The sequence below is a fragment of the Salmo salar genome, chromosome ssa08 (assembly GCF_905237065.1).
Source record: "Salmo salar chromosome ssa08, Ssal_v3.1, whole genome shotgun sequence".
NCBI lineage: Eukaryota > Metazoa > Chordata > Actinopteri > Salmoniformes > Salmonidae > Salmo > Salmo salar.
The window spans coordinates 271,545-297,303 of NC_059449.1; the positions used below are offsets into that span (position 1 = coordinate 271,545).

The 25,759-nt window shown below is 43.6% G+C and overlaps 1 protein-coding gene and 1 long non-coding RNA gene across 4 annotated transcripts in view; one reads left to right on the forward strand and one right to left on the reverse strand.

Moving 5' to 3' along the window:
- The window catches only part of dnja1 (DnaJ homolog subfamily A member 1), a 38,557-nt gene extending 18,305 nt beyond the window's left edge, over positions 1-20,252 (forward strand). The window contains exons 8-9 of one of the 3 annotated variants that reach the window (XM_014209075.2): positions 15,901-16,001; positions 19,226-20,245. In XM_014209075.2, the coding sequence (XP_014064550.1) occupies positions 15,901-16,001; positions 19,226-19,453 (329 nt within the window). In that variant the 3' untranslated portion in view covers positions 19,454-20,245. 3 annotated transcript variants of the gene reach the window in all.
- Positions 20,253-20,686: 434 nt separating this feature from the next.
- Positions 20,687-22,906, reverse strand: LOC106609994 (uncharacterized). The gene is made up of 2 exons (XR_001329819.2): positions 21,366-22,906; positions 20,687-21,251 (listed from the first exon to the last, which is right to left on the reverse strand). It is a non-coding gene; the product is annotated as an uncharacterized lncRNA (long non-coding RNA).
- Between the last annotated feature and the right edge of the window lie 2,853 nt (positions 22,907-25,759).

Genomic DNA, 25,759 nt, shown 5'->3' on the forward strand with positions numbered 1-25,759 from the left:
AGGTTATAGTCACCCAGAACTGTGAGGGGTGAGCCATCCTCAGGAAAGGAACTTATCAAGGTGTCAAGCTCATTGATGAACTCTCCAAAGGAACCTGGAGGGCGATAAATGGTAAGGATGTTAAGCTTGAATGGGCTAGTGATTGTGACAGCATGGAATTCAAATGAGGAGATAGACAGATGGGTTAGGGGAGAAAGAGAGAATGTCCACTTGGGAGAGATGAGGATTCCAGTGCCACCACCCCGCTGACCAGATGCTCTCGGGGTGTGCGAGAACACGTGGTCGGACGAGGAGAGAGCAGTAGGAGTAGCAGTGTTTTCTGTGGTAATCCATGTTTCCGTCAGCGCCAAGAAGTCGAGGGACTGGCGGGTAGCATAGGCTGAGATGAACTCTGCCTTGTTGGCCGCAGACCGGCAGTTCCAGAGGCTGCCGGAGACCTGGAACTCCACGTGGGTCGTGCGCGCTGGGACCACCAGGTTAGAGTGGCAGCGGCCACGCGATGTGAAGCGTTTGTATGGCCTGTGCAGAGAGGAGAGAACAGGGATAGACCGACACATAGTTGATAGGCTACAGGAGAGGCTACGCTAATGGAAAGGAGATTGGCATGAAAATTAACTAAACAACTGGGGAAGCGAGAGAGCAGGGCCTCCCTCACTAACAATTCACTGAAACACTAAAACGCTAAAATATAACTTTTCTAGCTACCACTAGAAATTAAAATTGATGTAAACTACAGTGGTTCAATGTTTCCAGGAATAGGCTCAAACTTAGTTTATTCCGCTAGATAACTTGGTACAGTATTCTTCCGTGAAAACCCACCTAGTGCACCGTGTCCTATGACGCCGTAGCTAACTAGCATGCTAGCATCCTATAAACACACGGTTAGCACCAATACTTGGTAACAACAAGCTACCAATGGATCATTCGTGTCCGTGTCTAGTTCATAACGCAGAAGTAATTAAACGTTGGCTAGCTAACACAAAGTCAGTCCTGCTAGCTACACAAGTGGCCTACACATCTCGAATGTTCAGAAAGTTAAGCTTACGTTGCAAAAATCTTATTGACTAAAAATGATACAGCTAGCTGGTAGGGTTAGCTAGCTAGCAGTGGGCGCGTTGTAGACTATGTTAGAAAATGTAGCTGGCTAGCTAACCTCGATAGTTACTCTGTACAACACCTTTATCTTGATACAAAGACAACTATGTAGCTAGCTAACATTACACTAGTCAAATTGTTCCGTTGTAATGTATATAGTTTCTACAGTACTGCTAATTGGTAAAGTTGGCTAGCTAGCAGTTGTTATGGTGTTGACGCCGTTTCGAAAACGGCACGAACGAACACAGCAGGCTAGCTAACCTTGTTAGTTCCTCAGAGCTACACCTTTATCCTTGATACAAAGACAGCAGATACAACTATGTAGCTAGCTAACAATACACTAATCAAATCGTTCCAATTGGCAATCCCCATCGGAAAATTGCAATATGATTTGGATGGAGATGGACCGCTTTCGGTGGTATTTACAATTGTGTGTATGATTCGTGCTATGCCAATATGTTGCCATGTTATTTTGTCCATTTCAGGGGGGTGTTCCCTTCCTAGATTATTTCACTTAACAGAAACTGGGCAATTATTTATTTTATTTTTTAAATACGCTTTTAATTTTTTCAATACTGGTACCATTGTAATATAACGGTACCAAAACGTCATGATACTTATACCAACATCACCTGCTTCTCTCTGTCCACTCTTCCTGCGCATCTCTATTCCTCCATCAGTTTCCAAAATATAATTTAACGGTGAATGGCAACGCAGACCCTGATGACTCTTCTGTTACTTTGGAGCAGAGCGAGCAAAGTTGATACATTGGAGCATTTTATTGCCTGGTATAATCAAGAGCACAGGCCAGTCTAAGTATACTATGCAATAGCAAGTTTGCGGTCATGCATTTGGGTATAACTTCACAACCGTGTTGCTGGATGTTTCAAACTAATCCTGGGTCGTTAATTATTGGTTTAATAACAAACAAAGTTCTGTCAAGTTACCTAGATAGCTAACAACCTGCTCACTTTACAGTAAGTCTAGGCAAATACCCTAGGCGTAGGAAGAAAGGAAAAGACTCTGCTACTCATGAGATGTCCTTCAAAGGTAGGATTCATATAGGCCTAATGTAAGCCTAAACTAAATATAAAAAATATATATTTCTGGTGCTCATTAACCTCAAATGTAAGTAAATGTAATCCCCAAAAGTAATTATTTATCATGAAAGGGCCATGGACAATAACTAGTAATGCTGCATACTCCAAAAAGAGGTTAAAATCGAACCTTTCTGGTAAAAAATAGCTATAAATTGCTTAGGTGTAGTCACTTGAGAACACAAGCTCAAGTACAGTACAAATCAAATGTATTTATATAGCCCTTCTTACATCAGCTGATATCTGAAAGTGCTGTACAGAAACCCAGCCTAAAACTCCAAACAGCAAGCAATGCAGGTGTAGATGCACGGTGGCTAGGAAAAACTCCCTAGAAAGGCCAAAACCTAGGAAGAAACCTAGAGAGGAACCAGGCTATGAGGGGTGGCCAGTCCTCTTCTGGCTGTGCCGGGTGGAGATTATAACAGAACATGGCCTAGATGTTCAAATGTTCATAAATGACCAGCATTGTCAAATAATAATAATCATAGTAGTTGTTGAGGGTGCAACAAGTCAGTAACACAAGAGTAAGTGTCAGTTGGCTTTTTCATAGCCGATCTTTGAGAGTATCTCTACCGCTCCTGCTGTCTCTAGAGAGTTGAAAACAGCAGGTCTGGGACAGGTAGCACGTCCGGTGAATAGGTCAGGGTTCCAGCAGGTCTGGGACAACGGGTCTGGGACAGGTAGCACGTCCGGTGAACAGGTCAGGGTTCCATAGCTGCAGGCAGAACAGTTGGAACTGGAGCAGCAGCACGGCCAGGTGAACTGGGGACAGCAAGGAGTCATCAAGCCAGGTAGTCCTGAGGCATGGTCCTAGGGCTCAGTTCCTCCGAGAGAGAAAGAAAGAGAGAATTAGAGAGAGCATATTTAAATTCACACAGGACACCGGAAAAGACAAGAGAAATACTCCAGATGTGACAAACTGACCCTAGCCCCCCGACACATAAACTACTGCAGCATAAATACTGGAGGCTGAGACAGGAGGGGTCAGGAGACACTGGCCCCATCCGATGAAACCCCCGGACAGGGCCAAACAGGTAGGATATAACCCCACCCACTTTGCCAAAGCACAGCCTCCACACCACTGGAGGGATATCTCCAACCACCAACATACCATCCCGGGACAAGGCCGAGTATAGCCCACAAAGATCTCCGCCACGGCACAGCCCAAAGGGGGGTGCCAACCCAGACAGGAAGACCACGTTAGTGACTCAACCCACTCAAGTGACGCACCCCTCCCAGGGACGGCATGGAAGAACACCAGTAAGCCAGTGACTCAGCCCCCGTAATAGGGGTAGAGGCAGAGAATCCCAGTGGAAAGAGGGGAAACCGGCCAGGCAGAGACAGCAAGGGCGGTTCGTTGCTCCAGCCTTTCCGTTCACCTTCACACCCCTGGGCCAGACTACACTTAATCATAGGACCTACTGAAGAGATGTGTCTTCAGTAAAGACTTAACCTGTTGGGGCTAGGGGGCAGTATTTTCACGGCTGGATAAAAATACGTGCCCGATTTAATCTGGTTACTAATCCTACCCAGTAACTAGAATATGCATATACTTATTATATATGGATAGAAAACACTCTAAAGTTTCTAAAACTGTTTGAATGGTGTCTGTGAGTATAACAGAACTCATTTGGCAGGCAAAACCCTGAGACATTTTCTGACAGGAAGTGGATACCTGATGTGTTGTATTGACTTTAAACCTATCCCATTGAAAAACACAGGGGCTGAGGAATATTTTGGCACTTCCTATTGCTTCCACTAGATGTCACCAGCCTTTACAAAGTGTTTTGAGTCTTCTGGAGGGAGATCTGACCGAACAAGAGCCATGGAACGATGATGGCCCATTAGACACCTGGCGCGCGAGTTCATGTTGGGTACCCTCGTTCCAATACGTTATAAAAGAGTATGCATTCGTCCACCTTGAATATTATTCATGTTCTGGTTAAACAAGGCCCTAATGATTTATGCTATACAACGTTTGACATGTTTGAACGAACGTAAATATATTTTTTCCCCTCGTTCATGACGAGAAGTCCGGCTGGCTTAGATCATGTGCTAACAAGACGGAGATTTTTGGACATAAATGATGAGCTTTTTTGAACAAAACTACATTCGTTATGGACCTGTGATACCTGGAAGTGACATCTGATGAAGAGAATCAAAGGTAATGGATTATTTACATAGTATTTTCGATTTTAGATCTCTCCAACATGGCCGGTCGTATAGCAAAGCATATTTTTCTGAGCGCAGTGCTCAGATTATTGCAAAGTGTGATTTCCCAGGAAGGTTATTTTTAAATCTGGCAAGTTGATTGCGTTCAAGAGATGTAAATCTATAATTCTTTAAATGACAATATAATATTTTACCAATGTTTTCTATTTTTAATTATTTAATTTGTGGTGCTGACTTGACTGGCGGTTATTGGAGGGAAACGATTTCCTCAACATCAATGCCATAGTAAAACGCTGTTTTTGGATATAAATATGAACTTGATAGAACTAAAAATGCATGCATTGTCTAACATAATGTCCTAGGAGTGTCATCTGATGGAGATTGTAAAAGGTTAGTGCATCATTTTAGCTGGTTTTATGGTTTTGGTGACCCTGTCTTTGAATTGACAAAACATTACACACAGCTATTGTCAATGTACTCTCCTAACATACTCTAACTTTATGCTTTCGCCGTAAAACCTTTTTGAAATCGGACAACGTGGTTAGATTAAGGAGATGTTTATCTTTCAAAGGGTGTAAGATAGTTGTATATTTGAATTTTGACATTTATTTGGTTTCAAATTTGCCGCTCTTGAAATGCACCTGCTGTTGATAGGGTGCACCACGGGTGGCACGCTAGCGTCCCACATAGCCCCAAGAAGTTAAAGGTTGAGACTGAGTCTGCGTCTCTCACATGGGTAGGCAGACTATTCCATAAAAATGGAGCTCTATAGGAGAAAGCCCTGCCTCCAGCTGTTTGCTTAGAAATTCTAGGAACAATTAGGAGGCCCGCGTCTTGTGACCGTAGCGTACATGTAGGTATGTACGGCAGGACCAAATCGGAAAGATAGGTAGGAGCAAGCCCATGTAATGCTTTGTAGGTTAGCAGTAAAACCTTGAAATCAGCCCTTGCCTTAACAGGAAGCCAGTGTAGGGAGGCTAGCACTGGAGTAATATGATCATTTTTGTTGGTTCTAGTCAGGATTCTAGCAGCCGTATTTAGCACTAACTGAAGTTTATTTAGTGCTTTATCCGGGTAGCCGGAAAGTAGAGCATTGCAGTAGTCCAACCTAGAAGTAACAAAGGCATGGATACATTTTTCTGCGTCATTTTTGGACAGAAAGTTTCTGATTTTTGCAATGTTACATAGATGGAAAAAAGCTGTTCTTGAAACAGTCTTGATATGTTCTTCAAAAGAGAGATCAGGGTCCAGAGTAACGCCGAGGTCCTTCACAGTTTTATTTGAGACGACTGTACAACCATCCAGATTAATTGTCAGATTCAACAGAAGATCTCTTTGTTTCTTGGGACCTAGAACAAGCATCTCTGTTTTGTCCGAGTTTAAGAGTAGAACGTTTGCAGCCATCCACTTCCTTATGTCTGAGACACAGGCTTCTAGCGAGGGCAATTTTGGGGCTTCACCATGTTTCATTGAAATGTACAGCTGTGTGTCATCCGCATAGCAGTGAAATTTAACATTATGTTTTCGAATGACATCCCCAAGAGGTAAAATATATATATAGTGAAAACAATAGTGGTCCTAAAACGGAACCTTGAGGAACACCGAAATTTACAGTTGATTTGTCAGAGGACAAACTATTCAGAGACAAACTGATATCTTTCCGACAGATAAGACCTAAACCAGGCCAGAACTTGTCCATGTAGACCAATTTGGGTTTCCAATCTCTCCAAAAGAATGTGGTGATCAATGGTATCAAAAGCAGCACTAAGATCTAGGAGCATGAGGACAGACGCAGAACCTCGGTCTGACGTCATTAAAAGGTAATTTACCACCTTCACAAGTGCAGTCTCAGTGCTATGATGGGGTCTAAAACCAGACTGAAGCGTTTCGTGTACATTGTCTTCAGGAAGGCAGTGAGTTGCTGCGCAACAGCTTTTTCAAAATGTTTTGAGAGGAATGGAAGATTCGATATAGGCCGATAGTTTTTTATAATTTCTGGGTCAAGATTTGGCTTTTTCAAGAGAGGCTTTATTACTGCCACTTTTAGTGAGTTTGGTACACATCCGGTGGATAGAGAGCCGTTTATTATGTTCAACATAGGATGGCCAAGCACAGAAAGCAGCTCTTTCAGTAGTTCATTAATTCATCACTGCTGAAGTGAGAGCCATCCTCTCTTGGGGAATGCTGCTTTTTAGTTAACTTTGCGACAGTATCAAAAATAAATTTTGGATTGTTCTTATTTTCCTCAATTAAGTTGGAAAAATAGGATGATCGAGCAGCAGTGAGGGCTCTTCGATACTGCACGGTACTGTCTTTCCAAGCTAGTCGGAAGACTTCCAGTTTGGTGTGGCGCCATTTCCGTTCCAATTTTCTGGAAGCTTGCTTCAGAGCTCGTGTATTTTCTGTATACCAGGGAGCTAGTTTCTTATGCCAAATGTTTTTAGGGGTGCAACTGCATCTAGAGTATTGCGCTAGGTTAAATTGAGTTCCTCGGTTAGGTGGTTAACTGATTTTTGTCCTCTGACGTCCTTGGGTAGGCAGAGGGAGTCTGGAAGGGCATCAAGGAATCTTTGGGTTGTCTGAGAATTTATAGCACGACTTTTAATGCTTCTTGGTTGGGGTCTGAGCAGATTATTTGTTGCGATTGCGAACGTAATAAAATGGTGGTCCGATAGTCCAGGATTATGAGGAAAAACATTAAGATCCACAACATTTATTCCATGGGACAAAACTAGGTCCAGAGTATGACTGTGGCAGTGAGTAGGTCCAGAGACATGTTGGACAAAACCCACTGAGTCGATGATGGCTCCGAAAGCCTTTTGGAGTGGGTCTGTGGACTTTTCCATGTGAATATTAAAGTCACTAAAAATTAGAATATTATCTGTGACGACTACAAGGTCCGATAGGAATTCAGGGAACTCAGTGAGGAACGCTGCATATGGCCCAGGAGGCCTGTAAACAGTAGCTATAAAAAGTGATTGAGTAGGCTGCATAGATTTCATGACAAGAAGCTCAAAAGACGAAAACGTTTTTTTTTTTTTTTGGTAAATTTAAATTTGCTATCATAAATGTTAGCAACACCTCCACCTTTGCGGAATGCGCGGGGGATATGGTCACTAGTGTAACCAGGGGGTGAGGCCTCATTTAACACAGTAAATTCATCAGGCTTAAGCCATGTTTCAGTCAGGCCAATCACATCAAGATTATGATCAGTGATTAGTTCATTGACTATAACTGCCTTTGAAGTGAGGGATCTAACATTAAGTAGTCCTATTTTGAGATGTGAGGTATCACAATCTCTTTCAATAATGGCAGGGATGGAGGAGGTCTTTATACTAGTGAGATTGCTAAAGCGAACACCGCCATCTTTAATTTTGCCCAACCTAGATCGAGGCACAGACACGGTCTCAATGGGGATAGCTGAGCTGACTACACTGACTGCTAGTGGCAGACTCCACTAAGCTGGCAGGCTGGCTAACAGCCTGCTGCCTGGCCTGCACCCTATTTCATTGTGGAGCTAGAGGAGTTAAGAGCCCTGTCTATGTTCGTAGATAAGATGAGCACCCCTCCAGCTAGGATGGAGTCTGTCACTCCTCAACAGGCCAGGCTTGGTCCTGTTTGTGGGTGAGTCCCAGAAAGAGGGCCAATTATCTACAAATTCTATCTTTTAGGAGGGGCAGAAAACAGTTTTCAACCAGCGATTGAGTTGTGAGACTCTTCTGTAGAGCTCATCACTCCCCCTAACTGGGAGGGGGCCAGAGACAATTAATCGATGCCGACACATCTTTCTAGCTGATTTACACGCTGAAGCTATGTTGCACTTGGTGACCTCTGACTGTTTCATCCTAACATCGTTGGTGCCGACGTGGATAACAATATCTCTATACTCTCTACACTCGCCAGTTTTAGCTTTAGCCAGCACCGTCTTTAGATTAGCCTTAACGTCGGTAGCCCTGCCCCCTGGTAAACAGTGTATGATCGCTGGATGATTCGTTTTTAGTCTAATACTGCGGGTAATGGAGTCGCCAATGACTAGGGTTTTCAATTTGTCAGAGCTAATGGTGAGAGGCTTCGGCGTCTCAGACCCCACAACAGGAGGAGCAGAGACCAGAGAAGTTTCGGCCTCCGACTCGCTTAATGGGGAGAACCGGTTGAAAGTTTGTCGGCTGAATAAGCGACACCGGTTGAGCATTCCTACAGCGTTTCCCTCCAGAAGCCATGAGAAAGTTGTCCGGCTGCGGGGACTGTGCGAGGGGGTTTATACTAACGTTACTATCTGTACTTACTGGTGGCACAGACGCTGTTTCATCCTTTCCTACACTGAAATTGCCCTTGCCTAACGATTGCGTCTGAAGCTGGGCTTGCAGCACAGCTATCCTCGCCGTAAGGCGATCGTTCTCCTGTATATTATAAGTACAACGACTGCAATTAGAAGGCATCGTGTTAATGTTACTTAGCTTTGGCTGTTTGAAGTCCTGACGAACCATGTCCAGATAAAACCTCCGGGGTGAAAAAGTTGAACGAAAAAAGTTGAGTGAGGGGAAAAACAAAAAATATACAGTAATGAAAAAGTAAAAACCGTGAAGTAGTCAGGTAGCAAAGTAAGATCGACAACAAAACGCACAGCAGCACGTAAACAAGTCTGCAAGTTGTGACCGGAAACAGGAAGTCCATCAGTGATCAATAGAGAAAAAGTGATATAAGTATGATAAAAGTATGAAAATAATTAATATTTTGACCTAGTTCCTATTCGACAAAACTGTATGAATAAGGCTTGAAATTACTTTTTTCTAAATATAGTATATTCAATTCATAAAACGACCAACTATAAGATTTCTCCTTCCTTACAACTGTATAATACGTATTTGAATATTTAGTGTTGGTGTGCATATTTTCTAAAGGTCTCTCTTGATCAAAATGTCTGCCCCCATCGCTGTGAACGTCTCCCAGAGCTCTAGCTTCCTGAACTCGCCTTTCATCTCATATTGATCTTGTCTATGAGTGTTTTTTTGTTTCAAATCTGAATTATTTTTGATTACTGACTATAAATCTCTCTGAATGTGCTACAGCGATGAAACCACTCTCTCCTGTGTTACGATGTAAGGATTTCAGGCATATGGTGTTAGTGTTTAATGTTGTTAGTGGCTGTGACGTAGAGTTCAGCCAGGAGTTGATGGACAGTCTGAAGAGTGAATGAAATGGTAGGAGGGACATCCCAGCTTCAAGTGGTGTCAGATTTAACATCCTGCTTTACATAGGCAAGAGACATACTCCTTCCTGTGTCTTTTAAGAACGCTCAATGCAAGCCATTTCGATCTATGGTGTCCACAGATCGATTTAAATGAAAATGTTAGTCGGAACCGGTACCAGAACCACGCAGGTCCCCTAAACTGGGGACTTTACATCTTAAATTCTGTTTGGTGCCTAATGTTTTAAGTTGGGAGCACTGTGCGTAGGTGTTTGGGGGAGAGAGAGGTGTGTGTTTGTGAGAGAGGGATATGGAGGGAGGGAGAGTGTTAACTGAAGAGTAAAGGTTTCATGCAGTGTTTTCCCCTTACTGCCACAATGACATTATAATGGCACCGGAGGGGATGGCTGACGTTTTACGGGCCTCTAACCAACTGTGCTATTTTTTTTCCCCCCCGCCGCATTTTTAAACTTATTTTTCACAAAGTTGCTGCTACCGTCTCTCATGACCGAAAAGAGCTTCTGGACATCAGAACGGCGATTACTCACCCTTGTACTGGACAAAGTTGTTTTTATTTAATGATGCTGACGCGAAGGATATACCGCTCTCCGGAGACCAGGCCCAAATCCCCGTCATTTGCGTGAAGATGGAGAAGTTTGGGGTGCCTTGTTAGGATTCGTAGGTGAGTGAGTAAATCGCCATTACCATCGGTTCTATTGGCCAACGTGCAACATCACTGGAAAACAAACTTGAGGATCTACGGTTGAGACTGTCCTACCAGCGGGACATTAGCTGCAATATCGAGGCTGAACGACGACGCGGTAATTTAGAGCTGGCTGGATTTTCTGTGCATCGGCATCTGGTAAGACGAGGGGCGGGGTGTGTGTCTATTTGTCAATAACAGCAGGTGCGCGATGTCTCATATTAAAGAAGTCTCAAGGTATTGCTCGCCTTAGGTAGAGTACCTCATGATAAGCTGTAGACCACACTATCTACAAAGAGTTCTCATCTATATTATCTGTAGCCACAAACCGATGCTGTATAAGGCCATAAGCAAACAGGAAAATGCTCATCCAGAACCTGCGCTCCTAGTGGCTGGGGACTTTATTGCAGGCAAACTTAAATCTGTTTTACCTCATTTCTACCAGCATTTCACGTGCAACCAGAAGGAAACGTGCACCTTTACTCCACACACAGAGATGCATACAAAGCTCTCCTTCGGCCTCCATTTGGCAAATCTGACCATAATTCGATCCTCCTGATTCCTGCTTACAAGCAAAAACTAAAGCAGGAACTACCAGTGACTCGCTCAATAACGGAAGTAGTCCGATGATGTGGATGCTACTCTACAGGACTGTTTTGCTAGTACAGACTGCAGTACAGTTCCGTGATTCATCCCATGGCATTGATGAGTATACCACCTCAGTCACCGGCTTCATCAATAAGTGCATTGATGACGTTGTCCCCACAGTGACCGTACGTACAGTCGTGGGCAAAAGTTTTGAGAATGACACAAATATTAATTTTCACAAAGTCTGCTGCCTCAGTTTGTATGATGGCAATTTGCATATACTCCAGAATGTTATCACGAGTGATCAGATGAATTGCAAAGTCCCTCTTTGCCATGCAAATTAACTGAATCTCCCCCCAAAAAAATGTCCACTGCATTTCAGCCCTGCCACAAAAGGACCAGCTGACATCATGTCAGTGATTCTCTCGTTAACACGGGTGTGAGTGTTGACGAGGACAAGGCTGGAGATCACTCTGTCATGCTGATTGAGTTCGAATAACAGACTGGAAGCTTCAAAAGGAGGGTGGTGCTTGGAATCATTGTTCTTCCTCTGTCAATCATGGTTACCTGCACAGAAACACGTGCCGTCATCATTGCTTTGCACAAAAAGGGCTTCACAGGCAAGGATATTGCTGCCAGTAAGATTGCACCTAAATCAACCATTTATCGGATCATCAAGAACTTCAAGGAGAGCGGTTAAATTGTTGTTTAGAAGGCTCCAGGACGCCCAAGAAAGTCCAGCAAGCGCCAGGACCGTCTCCTAAAGTTGATTCAGCTGCGGGATCGGGGCACCACCAGTACAGAGCTTGCTCAGGAATGGCAGCAGGCAGGTGTGAGTGCATCTGCACGCACAGTAAGGTGAAGACTTTTGGAGGATGGCCTGGTGTCAAGAAGGGCAGCAAAGAAGCCACTTCTCTCCAGGAAAAACATCAGGGACAGACTGATATTCTGCAAAGGGTACAGGGTTTGGACTGCTGAGGACTGGGGTAAAGTCATTTTCTCTGAATCCCCTTTTCGATGGTTTGGGGCATCCGGAAAAAAGCTTGTCCGGAGAAGACAAGGTGAGCACTACCATCAGTCCTGTGTCAGGCCGCGTGGCCAGATGGATTACCAGGGCGTGTACTCGGAAAATGCGCTGACCAACTAGTGTTGGTCAATTTCTTCAACAAATGATCAGGTCAAAATAATTATCAAGCATAGTAATGGAAAGGAAACAGACTCTTTAAGTATTAAAATACTCCTTTAGTAATACAATTGTAGGCAGAAGTTGGAACAGAGTACAGTACATAATAGCTCTCCCCAGGTTCTGCAAAATGTCTAAGACATCCTGTAACTCATATAGCCTCTCCCAGTCCTCCTTGCGTGAGTTTCCCTGGCAACAACATTTGAATAAATCTAACCTCCCCCTGAGATCAGCAATTAAAAGCTCAGAAGTGGGTTTGACCGAAACTTGACCTTTCATCACAAGTAAAGAGCCATAACAGGGTGAACGAGTCCAAGCATCTTCCGACAGGTGGCTGTTTTCATTAGGCCTGCGGTAGCCTTGTGTTCTCAGAAACCAGTTGTATTCTCAGAACCTCAGATAGCCAGGTGGGTCCCAGATACGTACTGTAGACGGTTTCTGACGTACTGTAGAGGTTTCTGTCTTCTGATAGTCTGAAGGGCACAACATTCAAAACAGGTTTTAACACGCATAGCTTACAGTTTCATAACACAATTTATTAACCCTTTAACCTGTTGGGGATAGGGGGCAGTATTTGCACGGCCGGATAAAAAACGTACCCGATTTAATCTGGTTACTACTCCTGCCCAGTAACTAGAATATGCATATCATTATTGGCTTTGGATAGAAAACACCCTAAAGTTTCTAAAACTGTTTGAATGGTGTCTGTGAGTATAACAGAACTCATATGGCAGGCAAAAACCTGAGAAGATTCCTTACAGGAAGTGGCCTGTCTGACAAGTTCTTGTTCTTCTTGGCTCTGTTTATTGAAAACTGAGGATCTTTGCTGTAACGTGACACTTCCTACGGCTCCCATAGGCTCTCAGAAGGCGGGAAAAAGCTGAATGATGTAATTCCAGCCTCTGGCTGAAAAACATTAGCGCGTTTGGATAGTGGCCGGTCAGAGTACCATCAGACTGAGGCTCGTGCACCGAGTCGACCCCATGTTTTATTTTCTTTCGTCTTTGAACGTAAACACGCTTTCCCGGTCGGAATATTATCGCTTTTTTTACGAGAAAAATTGCATAAAAATTGATTTTAAACAGCGGTTGACATGCTTCGAAGTATGGTAATGGGATATTTAGAATTCTTTTGTCACGAAATGCGTCGTGCGCGTCACCCTTCTTTACAATTCGGATAGTGTCTTGAACGCACGAACAAAACAGAGGATATTTGAACATAACTATGGATTATTTTGAACCAAACCAACATTTGTTATTGAAGTAGAAGTCCTGGGAGTGCATTCTGACGAAGAACAGCAAAGGTAATAACATTTTTCTTATAGTAAATCTGACTTTGGTCAGGGCTAAACTTGGTGGGTGTCTAAATAGCTAGCCCTGTGATGCCGGGCTATCTACTCAGAATATTGCAAAATGTGCTTTCACCGAAAAGCTATTTTAAAATCGGACATAGCGAGTGCAGAGGACTTCTGTATCTATAATTCTTAAAATAATTATGTTTTTGTGAACGTTTATCGTGAGTAATTTAGTAAATTCACCGGAAGTTTGCAGGGGGTATGCTAGTTCTGAACGTCACATGCTAATGTAAAAAGCTGGTTTTTGATATAAATATGAACTTGATTGAACAAAACATGCATGTATTGTATAACATAATGTCCTAGGGTTGTCATCTGATGAAGATCATCAAAGGTTAGTGCTGCATTTAGCTGTGGTTTGGGTTTATGTGACATTATATGCTAGCTTGAAAAATGGGTGTCTGATTATTTCTGGCTGGGTACTCTGCTGACATAATCTAATGTTTTGCTTTCGTTGTAAAGCCTTTTTGAAATCGGACAGTGTGGTTAGATTAACGAGAGTCTTGTCTTTAAAATGGTGTAAAATAGTCATATGTTTGAGAAATTGAAGTAATAGCATTTCTAAGGTATTTGAATAACCCGCCACGGGATTCAACTGGCTGTTGAGTAGGTGGGACGATTTCGTCCCGCCGACCCTAGAGAGGTTAAAGGGTATGAGGCCTTGGTATAACCCTCTTCAATGACATTTTCAACCTCTCCCTGACCGAGTCTGTAATACCCACATGTTTCAAGGAGACCACCATAGACCCTGTGCACAAGAATGCAAATATAACCTGCCTAAATGACTACCGCCTCGTAGCACTCACGTATGTAGCCATAAAGTGCTTTGAAAGGCTGGTCATGGCTCACATCAACACCATCATCCTTGAAACCCTAGACCCAATCCAATTTACATACCGCCCCAACAGATCCACAGATGACGCAATCGCACTCCACACTGCCCTTTCCCACCTGGACGAAAGGAACACCTATGTGAGAATGCTGTTCATTGACTACAGCTCAGCGTTCAACACAATAGTGCCCTCAGAGCTCATCACTAAGCTAAGGACCCTGGGACTAAACGCCTCCCTCTGCAACTGGATCCTGGACTTCCTGATGGGCCGCCCTCAAGTGGTAAGGGTAGGCAAAAACACATCTGCCACACCGATCCTCAACAGGGGGCCCCTCAGGGGTGTGTGCTTAGTCCCCTCCTGTACTCCCTGTTCACCCACGACTGCGTGGCCAAGCATCCAACACCATTAAGTTTGCTGACGACGCAACAGTGGTAGGCCAACCTATCCCTCAATGTGAGCAAGACAAAGGAGATGATCATGGACTTCAGGAAAAGGAGGGCCGAACAGGCCCCTTTTAAAATCGACAGGGCTGTAGTGGTACGGGTTGAGGGTTTCAAGTTCCTTGGTGTTCACATCACCAGCAAACTATTATGGTCCAAACACACCAAGACAGTCATGAAGAGGGCCTTTTCCCCCTCAGGAGACTGAAAAGATTTGGCATGGGTCCCCAGATCCTCAAAGTTCTACAGCTTGCGCCATGACCGGTTGCATCACCGCCTGGTATGGCAACTGCTCGGCGTCCGTAAGGCACTACAGAGGGTAGTGCGTACAGCCCAATACATCACTGGGGCCAAGCTTCCTGCCATCCAGGACCTATATACGAGGCGGTGTCAGAGAAATGACAAAAAAATTATCAGACTCCAGTCACCCAAGTCGGACTGTTCTCTCTGCTACCGCATGGCAAGCTGTACCGGAGCGCCAAGTCTAGGTCCAAAAGGCTTAACAGCTTCTACCCCCAAACTATAAGACTGCTGAACAATTAATCAAATGGCCACCTGGACTATTTACATTGGCCACCCCTTGTTTTTACACTACTGCTACTCGCTGTTTATTATCTATGCATAGTCACTTTACCCCTACCTACATGTACAAACTACCGCGACTAACCTGTACCTCTGCACATTGACTCAGAACCGGTACTCCCTGTATATAGCCTCGTTATGGACATGTAATTTTATTGTTTATTTATTTTCTGTTTTATTTAGTAAATATTTTCTTAACTCTATTTCTTGAACTGCATTGTTGCTTAAGGGCTTGTAAGGAGGCATTTCACGCTAAGGTCTACACCTGTTGTATTTGGCGCATGTGACAAATAATATTAGATTTTATTTGACATGCACATCATTATGCATGTACAGTATATTCCTTCCTCCCATTGCTCCAGCCAGATTAGAGGTAGGCCTTTGCAAATATGAGATAATCAGACAGTCTACGCAGTATTCTATTATGCAGTGAACGGTGTGAAGTTAATTCTTTATGTGTTGTATTGATTAGAAGTGTGAATATCAGTGACAGGGTTTTTGGGTAGCGCATAATGTTTAGAAAATGGGAACAAGTGTCCAGGGGGCGAACAGGAGGCTTAGGCCACTCAGAATCTTTTCCCAATGGTATCGCGATACTACTCGGTTTAGTAAAATGTTGGTATTGTGACCGCACCAGTTGATAGTTTAGTTTTTTACCTTTGCAGGGGAATTGATCAAACCTGGCGACAAGAAGTGTGTCCTGAATGAGGGGATGCCCATACACCGCCGGCCGTTTGAAAAGGGACGCCTCATTATCCTCTTTTCGGTAAAACACACACACACCATTCAGGACTTGATACTGTAGATGTTGAACTATTTAGTATTTATTCTGAACAAAATATAAACATAACATGTAAAGTGTTGGTCCCATGTTTCATGAGCTGAAATACAAGTTCCCAGAAATGTTCCATACACACAAAGCTTGTTTCTCAAATTTTGTGCACAAATTTGTTTACATTCCTGTTAACATTTCTCATTTGCCACGATAATCTATCCACCTGATAGGTGTGGCATATCAAGAAGCATGATCTTTACATAGGTGCACCTTGTGCTGGGGACAATATAAGCCCACTAAAATATGCAGTTGTCACCACACAATGCCACAGATGTCTCAAGTTTTGAGGGAGCGTGCAATTGGCATGGGGACTGCAGGAATGTCCACCAAAGCTATTGCCAGAGAATTGAATGTTAATTTCTCTACCATAAGCCACCTCCAACCTCATTTTAGAGAATGTGGCAGTACTTCCAACTGGCCCTCACAACCGCAGGTGTAACCACGCCAGCCCAGGACCTCCACATCCAGCTTCTTCACATGTGGGATTGTCTGAGACCAGCCACCCGGACAGCTGATGAAACTGGGTTTGCACAACTGAAGAATTTCTGCACAAACTGTCAGAAACTGTCTCAGTGAAGCTCATCTGCATGCTCATCATCCTCACCAGTGTGTGTGTGTATATAAACTGAGCAAAAAAAGAAACGTCCTCTCACTGTCAACTGTTTATTTTCAGCAAACTTAACATGTGTAAATATTTGTATGAACATAAGTTTCAACAACTGAGACATAAACTGAACAATTTCCACAGACATGTGACTAACAGCAATGGAATAATGTGTCCCTGAACAAACAGGGGGGTCAAAATCAAAAGTAACAGTCAGTATCTGGTGTGGCCACCAGCTGCATTAAGTACTGCAGTGTATCTCCTCATGGACTGCACCAGATTAGCCAGTTCTTGCTTTGAAATGTTACCCAACTCTTCCACCAAGGCACCTGCTAGTTCCCAGACATGTCTGGGGGAAATGGCCCTAGCCCTCACCCTCCGATCCAACAGGTCCCAGAGGTGCTAAATGGGATTTAGATCCGGCCTCTTCGCTGGCCATGGCAGAACACTGACATTTCTGTCACGCACAGAATGAGCAGTATGGCTGGTGGCATTGTCATGCTGGAGGGTCATGTCAGGATGAGTCTGCAGGAAGGGTACCACATGAGGCAGGAGGATGTCTTCCTTGTAATGCACAGCATTGAGATTGCCTGCAATGACAACAAGCTGTCTGATGATGCTGTGACACACCGCCCCAGACCATGACAGACCCTCCACCTCCAAATCGATCCTGCTCCAGAGTACAGGCCTTGGTGTAACGCTCATTCCTTCGACGATAAACGCAAATCCGACCATCACCCCTGGTGAGACAAAACCACGACTCGTCAGTGAAGAGCACTTTTTGCCAGTCCTGTCTGGTCCAGCGACGGTGGGTTTGTGCCCATAGGCGACGTTGTTGCCGGTGAGGACCTGCCTTACAACAGGCCTACAAGCCCTCTGTCCAGCCTTTCTGTCTATTCAAATCAAATTGATTTATATAGCCCTTCTTACATCAGCTGATATCTCAAAGTGCTGTACAGAAACCCAGCCTAAAACGCCAAACAGCAAGCAATGCAGGTGTAGAAGCACGGTAGCTAGGAAAAACTCTCTAGGAAGGCCAAAACCTAGGAAGAAACCTAGAGACGAGCCAGGCTATGAGGGGTGGCCAGTCCTCTTCTGGCTGTGCTGGGTGAGATAACAGAACATGGCCAAGATGTTCAAATGTTCATAAATGACCAGCATGGTCAAATAATAATCACAGTAGTTGTCGAGGGTGCAACAAATCAGCACCTCAAGAGTAAATGTCAGTTGGCTTTTCATAGCCGATCATTGAGAGTATCTCTACCGCTCCTGCTGTCTCTATAGAGTTGAAAACAGCAGGTTTGGGACAGGTAGCACGTCCGGTGAACAGGTCAGGGTTTCAATCCCAGTATTGCGGACAGTCTGAGCATTGATGGAGGGATTGTGCGTTCCTGGTGTAACTCGGGCAGTTGTTGTTGCCATCTTGTACCTGTCCCGCAGGTGTGATGTTCAGATGTACCGATCCTGTGCAGGTGTTGTTACACGTGGTCTGCCCCTGCGAGGACGATCAGCTGTCCGTCCTGTCTCCCTGTAGCGCTATCTTAGGCGTCTCACAGTAAGGACATTGCAATTTATTGCCCTGGCCACATCTGCAGTCCTCATGCTTCCTTGCAGCATGCCTAAGGCACTTTCACGCAGATGAGCAGGGACCCTGGGGATCTTTCTTTTGGTGTTTTTCAGAGTCTTCATTAATTTTTTATGGTTCATTGAACAAGCATGGGAAACAGTGTTTAAACCCTTGAAGATCTGTGAAGTTATTTGGATTTTTACGAATTATCTTTGAAAGACAGGGTCCTGAAAAAGGGACGTTTCTTTTTTTGCTGAGTTTATATTGGGTTATCTTATTGAAATGGTGTCCTAATTAGGCTGTGACCCCACACAATTGGCCCAGCGCCGTCCGGAGTAGGGGAGGGTTTGGCCGGTGGGCTTTCCTTTGCTCATCGTGCTCTAGCCACTCCTTGTGACGGGCGCCTGCGAGCTGACTCCGCTCTGTCGTCAGTCGAATGGTGTTTCCTCCGCCACATTGGTGTGGATGGCATTCGGGTCAAGCGAGCAGTGTGATAAGAAGTAGGCGGCCAGGCGGGACATGTTTCGGAGGACGCATGACTCGACCTTCGCTTCTCCCGAGCCCATTGAGGACTTGCAGAGATGAGCCAAGGGACCAAATTCGGGGAGAACACAGGGTCTTGTTAATACTGGGATTGGAGACCATCTGGGAATACCAGGTGCCGTAAGCTAAAACAATAAAAAAAAAAAATATATATATATATATATTTAAAAAATGGTGTCCTAATTCACTCCCTCAGTTTTAAACTGCCGTAGACAGTATTGTTGTTTTATTAAACCACTGGGAAACTACTGGCCAGTGACCATTTTGTAGTAGCACTTTTATTGTGATTATATGATTGACACTGTAAAGTCTGCACTGTATAACTCGTGCCGTGTTTGCGTTGCTTTGTTACTGTTTCAGTTGGTTCTTAATTTCATGACATTTAAAGAAAAAGTTATGGTGTAGAAATTAAAACCATTTTCCTTTTTGTTTTTTCCAAAGGTGGTATTCCCCGCAGCCAACTTCCTCCCCAAGCACAAGTTGAAGGAGCTAGAGCACTACCTTCCTGCCAAGAGGGAGGCGGAGCAGCCTGAGAGTATGGACGACGACCTCTACATCTACGCCGACCTGGAGGACTGCGACCCGGCCAGAGTAAGACGCAGTCAATACCACTACATGGTGGAGGATGACTACCCGTCTGCTGGTGGGGTCCAGTGCCAGACCTCATAAGACCCCCTCACCTCACTCCAATCTCTAATCGCAGGCCCCTCTGGAAACGTGCACAATCTGCATCTTTAATTTTTTATTCTCTTAACTTACAATGCTAACTGTGGTGCCAAAGCGGTCCTTTGGGCCGGATACCTGGATCTACGTTCCAATGCGACTCGGCTGCCTTTTAGTTGGATCGTGTGCCTGAGTGGATGAAATGGATTTCTGGTTAAATTCCTTAGATTGAGATTTTGGAAGCGCTATGGATGCTGTCACTGACTTAAAAAAAAAAAAAAACATTTTTTTATTAGCAGGTTTTGAACACCCGCTGTCTTTGCTTTGATGTCACAGTGAGTACCGTTGGTGAATTATTTTAATTTTTTTTGTGGCGTCCAAAGGTCATGAAAGAAGATAGTTGGAAGCTATAATTCATGTTTCCTAATTGAATCCTCGCAGTGAAGAACCATATAGGCCTTTGTGCATATTGTTCCATTTTAGAATAATTAAATGTTTTTGTATTACACATTAGCATAGTTGAAAGATACTTGCCAAATATTACACTTGTTTTTATTCATTTTTAATAATGATGTAATCGTGCATGTTTATCTCCATTTCATAAAATGCACATTGTCCTTGTGGTTCTTCATCTGAATCATCCTATCTGCTGTTGTATGGCATACTTGGTTATGTTCAACTGATGATGGAAAAAGTTATTTACCCCATTTGTACGATCTAGAGTTGTCTAATCTGTTTAATTCTACCACTCTTCATGGGAATTAGTCAAACTGTAAATAAACTTTCAATAGGCCTCAAGATGTTCTGCATGTGCTGTGACTGTCACAATTATTTTAAGTGTCTTGGGTGTAAACTTAATGCCTAGTCTTCTACTGCCAAGTTGAAAGTATTCCATTCTTGAAGTCTCATACCTTTTACCTCAGTAAATGGCAGAGGTGGGACCAAGTCATTGTTTTACAAGCAAGTAAGTCTCAAGTCTTAGCACTCAAGTCCCAAGTCAAGACAGACAGTCAAGTCTGAAGTAAAGACCGACAAGTCAAGTTTCGAGTCCTAAACAACTCAATGTGCTCTTCATCAAATTTAATACCATTTCATATTTTTAACGAGTAAGTTAGTATATACAAATCATGAATGCTTTTCCATGGAAATACATGGGTAGCCATGAGAAAGACATCAATATAAAAACAAAATATTGCAGTGCTCTCTCTCCAGATATACTCTAGACACCTAAAACAATCCTGCCATAAAGTTACAATCATTTATTAAAAGGTACATCAAAACAACTGCTACTGAACTTCAAGTAGGCCTACAATTTGAACACTGGCCTGAATGTCTGAGAGAAATACAGATCCCAAAGATGGGAGATAAAACCTGAACATGGAGACTACGTGTGTGTGTGTAATGCATAAAGTTTCATTTTTTCCTCTTATCTTCGGGCCCTATGATGCATTGCATTTGCAAAAAAAACAAATTCAATAAAAGTCTGTCAGTCATTTGTGCACGATGACACCATGGCTGCAGACACGCTCCACCGGAGCACTGGAGGCAGGCTCTGCCAAGACCCTGATGGCCACTCGGACAGTGAAGGAAGAGCCTTCATTGCCCAGAACGAGGGCATTCTGTCCTTCGCATATGTCAAGGTAGTGACTTAGCTGTAGTGCTGGGGTGGTCCCAACAGCTTTCTTCTGCCTCTCACAGTATGCTGCAAACAGCCCTTCTTGTCCAAGACTATGGTCCTCTCGCTCTTCCTCATCAAAAAGAGGCACAGCTTGCTCAGTCCCTGCAGCATCTTGCAGAATCAGTTCTGGAAAAGCATGTAAAAGCAGAAACAAAAAGGCCAGTATTGGTAATGCAGTGGGTTAAACTGAAAAAGTATTATTGTTGCAGTCAATTGGATTAAATTATGATAAAAAGTTACCTTTCACTCTTTGTGCCACCTCCTCCTTGACCAGCACATGGTGCTCCACTCACAGAGGAAAAGCCAGATCCAAGGCAGCTGCTTTGAGGTAGACTGGATCTGAAAAGGAGCAGTGATTCCATCTTGTGTCCTGGCTATTTTCACATTGATGAAGATTCCAAGAAATGTTTTGTTTTGAAATGTTTTTTGTTCTGGAGACTTCTGACCAGGCCGCTCAGGAAATGTACTTGAGGCTTCCGCTGCTCCAGGCGGTGATTCAGGTACAGGACAAGGGGAACAATGGAACTGATTGTGACCATCTTCTCCCCCTGTGTCAAATCTGTTGCTTCTCCAAATGGCTTCAGGATGTCCACCAACTCCTTCAACTTATTCCACTCTCGTACTGTGAACAACAACTCCTTGTGCCCAGCCTTTTCCAGAGCATGACAGAGCTTTAGATGGTCACATTGGATAACTGCCTTCACTTGTCTGTGTTGAGTTCCATCTTTTGTTGACAGCAGCAGGGGTGCCTCAAACACCTCTTTGAATGATGTGCAGCAGTGAGCTCATTTTTGATAACTTTGAAAGAGAAGGAGTCATCACTTGTTTCTTTCAAGCCATCTCCCAACAACAGCTAGAGAGTGTGGGCAAAGCGCTGTAGGCTTGTACACAATCGCCCAACCTTAACACACCCTCTCAGTGTGTGGTTACAGTAGGCTAACGTATGTCAATGGTTTTAGGAACAGCAATAACATCAGGCAGGATTTAGGCTACCAACTGCCTAGCCAGTTGTAGCTCAATCTTGGGTGCAATGATCATGTTCCCGCACTGACTGACTGTGCATGCTCATTGATTTAACGTTACGTTAGACTACATGCTACACTAGCAAAGTTATATATAGCTGTCGGCTATATTAGCCACGACTTAAAGTTCTTTGCGCAGCTTCAAATCTTGGACAAAGTTGGAAGTTGTTGCGCCTCCGTCTGTAACCTCAGTAAATTGCAATCCGTTTTTTGTTGACTACAGCGTAGTCTTTATATCCGAAAATAATAATTTTGGGTATCATCTTTCCAAGGGCTCCGTCTGAATTCACCCATCGACGTTCCTGTGCACTGCCACACGCAACGTTTTCTCCGCTGGCACAATTTGATTGGCTGCTGTCCGATTCAAACTGTAATCCGTTAAATGAAGAGTTGATGCGCTGCACACTTTTTTTAATGGCGTCGTTTTTAATATTTAGGCTTGGGGAGGGTATCAAGTCAGTTCGAGTCAAAAGGCTCAAGTCCAAGTTAAGTCACGAGTCATTGGTGTCAGTCGAGTTGCAAGTCTTTTGATTTTGTCAAATCGAGTCTAAAATCATTATTTGTGACTCGAGTCTAAGTCATGTGACTCGAGTCCACACCTCTGGTAAATGGTGTGCTTGTTGTGAAGCCTTGGGGCTATGCACAATGTTCAAAGGCAATGTTCCTGCATTGTCGGAAACCAAATTCACAGTAAACGCTGCATACAGTGCATTTGGAAAGTATTCAGACCCCTTGACTTTTTCCACATATTGTTACTTTACAGCCTTATTCTAAAATTGATTAAATTGTATTTGTTCTCAATCTACACACAATACCCCATGACAAAGCAAAAACAGGTTTTTAGACATTTTTACAAATGTATTAAAAATGTAACATTTACATAAGTATTCAGACTAGGGCTGGGCGGTATACCGTATTTTACTATATACCTGTATTTATGCACGGACCGATTTGGGTTTTTACTCTACTTTCTACAACGGTATTTTAATGTTTGGTTTGTTAAATGTGATGTGTGTAACGTCCATTTTTATAGTTTACTCCGCTACTTGAGTCATCTCTCTCTCTCTCTCATATATATATATACCGCTTTCCACACAGGCCTAGTCATTCAAGGAACGCATATGTTGTTGCTTGACCACGAGACACTTTCGTTCAGTCTGCATGGTCAATGCAACAATGTTGATGACAACGATGTTGTTTCCATTTAATATAAATCCACAAGCATTCTATAATTACAATATTAGTTTTGTGTTTCTTACATCTGCAAACAGCTAGTTTGTATTTTCATAGCAAGTTAAGCTAAATCGTGTTAGCCACTAATGCTAATAGCTGGCTATCCATGGCATTTTCATTCGTCATGTACTGTATTCAAAGTACCCACTATTGTTTATATTCTAACTATAGAATTATAATAAACATTCTATTTCCATGATTCCAAAAGTTCACCCAAGTGTTTATCTAAATCGCAATTGCAACATTTGGTTAAAAATAAGGCCTAGTATTTTTTTATCATATTGTGGCAGTATGGAAATTATCTCAAATGAGTGGAAATGCAGAAATTGATGGAAATGCAGGAAATTATTTTAGGTTGAAGTTGAATTTAACAGTATAAAACAATCCAAATGGAGAAAGACCCATTGAAATAATTTAGAATATGTGTTGCCACCCAATGGTCACGCACTACTCATAAAGCAAATTTAGAACTTTTAATCAAAAACATAAAATATGGTCAAAAATTTGAAAAATACCATGATATGATATTTTGGCCACATCGCCCAGCCCTAATTCAGACCTTTAACTCAGTACTTTGTTGAAGCACCTTTGGCAGTGATTACAGCCTCGAGTCTTGTTGGGTATGACGCTACAAGCTTGGTATAACCTGTATTTGGGGAGTTTCTCCCATTCCTCTCAAGCTCTGTCAGGTTGGATGGGGAGTGTCGCTGAACAGCTATTTTCAGGTCTCTCCAGAGGAGTTTGATTGGGGCCACTCAAGGACATTCAGACACTTGTCCCGAAGCCACTCCTGCTTTGTCTTGGCTGTGTGCTTAGGGTTGTCCTGTTGGAAGGTGACACTTAGCCCCAGTCTGAGGTCCTGAGCGCTCTTGAGCAGGTTTTCATCTAGGATCTCTCTGTACTTTGAAAAACATCCCCATATCATGTTTCTGTCACCACCATGCTTCACAGTAAGGATGGTGCCAGGTTTCCTCTAGATGTGACGCTTGGCATTCAGGCCAAAGAGTTCAATCTTGGTGCCTTTTGGCAAACTCCAAGCGGGCTGTCGTGTGCATTTTACTGAGGAGTCGCTTCCGCCTGGCCACTACCATAAAGGCCTGATTGGTGCAGAGATGGTTGTCCCTTTTGGAAGGTTCTCCCATCTCCACAGAGGAACTCTGGAGCTCCAACCGTGTTCTTGGTCACCACACTGAAAAAGTGTGGTGACCTCCCCTGATTGCTCAGTTTGGCCGGGGGGCCAGCTCTAGGAAGAGTCTTGGTGGTTCCAAACGTCTTCCATTTAAGAATGATGGAGGCCACTGTGTTCTTGGGGACCTTCAGTGCTGCTGAAGTTTTTTGGTACCCTTGCCCAGATCTGTGCCTGGACACAATCCTGTCTCGGGGGCTCTACTGAAAATTCCTTCTACCTCACGGCTTGGTTTTTGCTCTGACATGCATTGTCAACTGTGGGACCTTATATAGACAGGTGTGTGCATTTCCAAATCATGTCTAATCAATTGAATTTACCATAGGTGGACTCGAATTAAGTTGTAGAAACATCAAGGATGGTCAATTGAAATAGGATGCACCTGAACTCAATTGAGTCTCACAGCAAAGGGTCTGAATACTTATGTAAATATTTTGGTTTTATTTTTTATACATTTGCAAAAATAAAAAAAAATAACTTTGCTTTGTCTTTGAGGATTTTTATTTAATCTATTTTAGAATTAGGCTGTAACATAACTAAATGTGGAAAAGGTCAAGGGTTCTGAATACTTTCCAAATGCACAATCATGTAATCTTTTTCTGGGCTTGGGCTCGTTACATGTCATTAATGTAGGGCTTCTAAAATGTATTTTATATATGGCTCAGGTAGCATCTTCATGTTGATCAAAGCTCTAATCAAATCCAGACTTAAAAAAAATAAATTGGGTCATCTCACGCCCCTGACTCGGGATAGGCAAATGTTGAGAGCCGTGCGTCCTCCGAAACACAACCCAACCAAGCCCCACCGCTTCTTGACACTTAACCCAGAAGCCAGCCACACCAATGTGTCGGCGGAAACACTGTACACCTGGCAACCGTGTCAGCGTGCACTGCGCCCGCCACAGGAGTCACTAGTGTGCGATGGGACAAGGACATCCCTGCCGGCCAAACCCTCCCCTAACCTGGACGACGCTAGGCAAATTGTGCGCCACCCAATGGGTCTCCCGGTCATGGCCAGCTGCGACAGAGCCTGGATTCGAACCCAGAATCGCTAGTGGCACAGCTAGCACTGCGTGCCTTGTGCCACTCGGGAGGCCCTCCAGACATATTTATACGCGTTATAATGCTTTTGAATGACATACCGGGTTACCCAGAAAAAAAGTGATTGATTCTCAGGATGGGACATATGTAAAA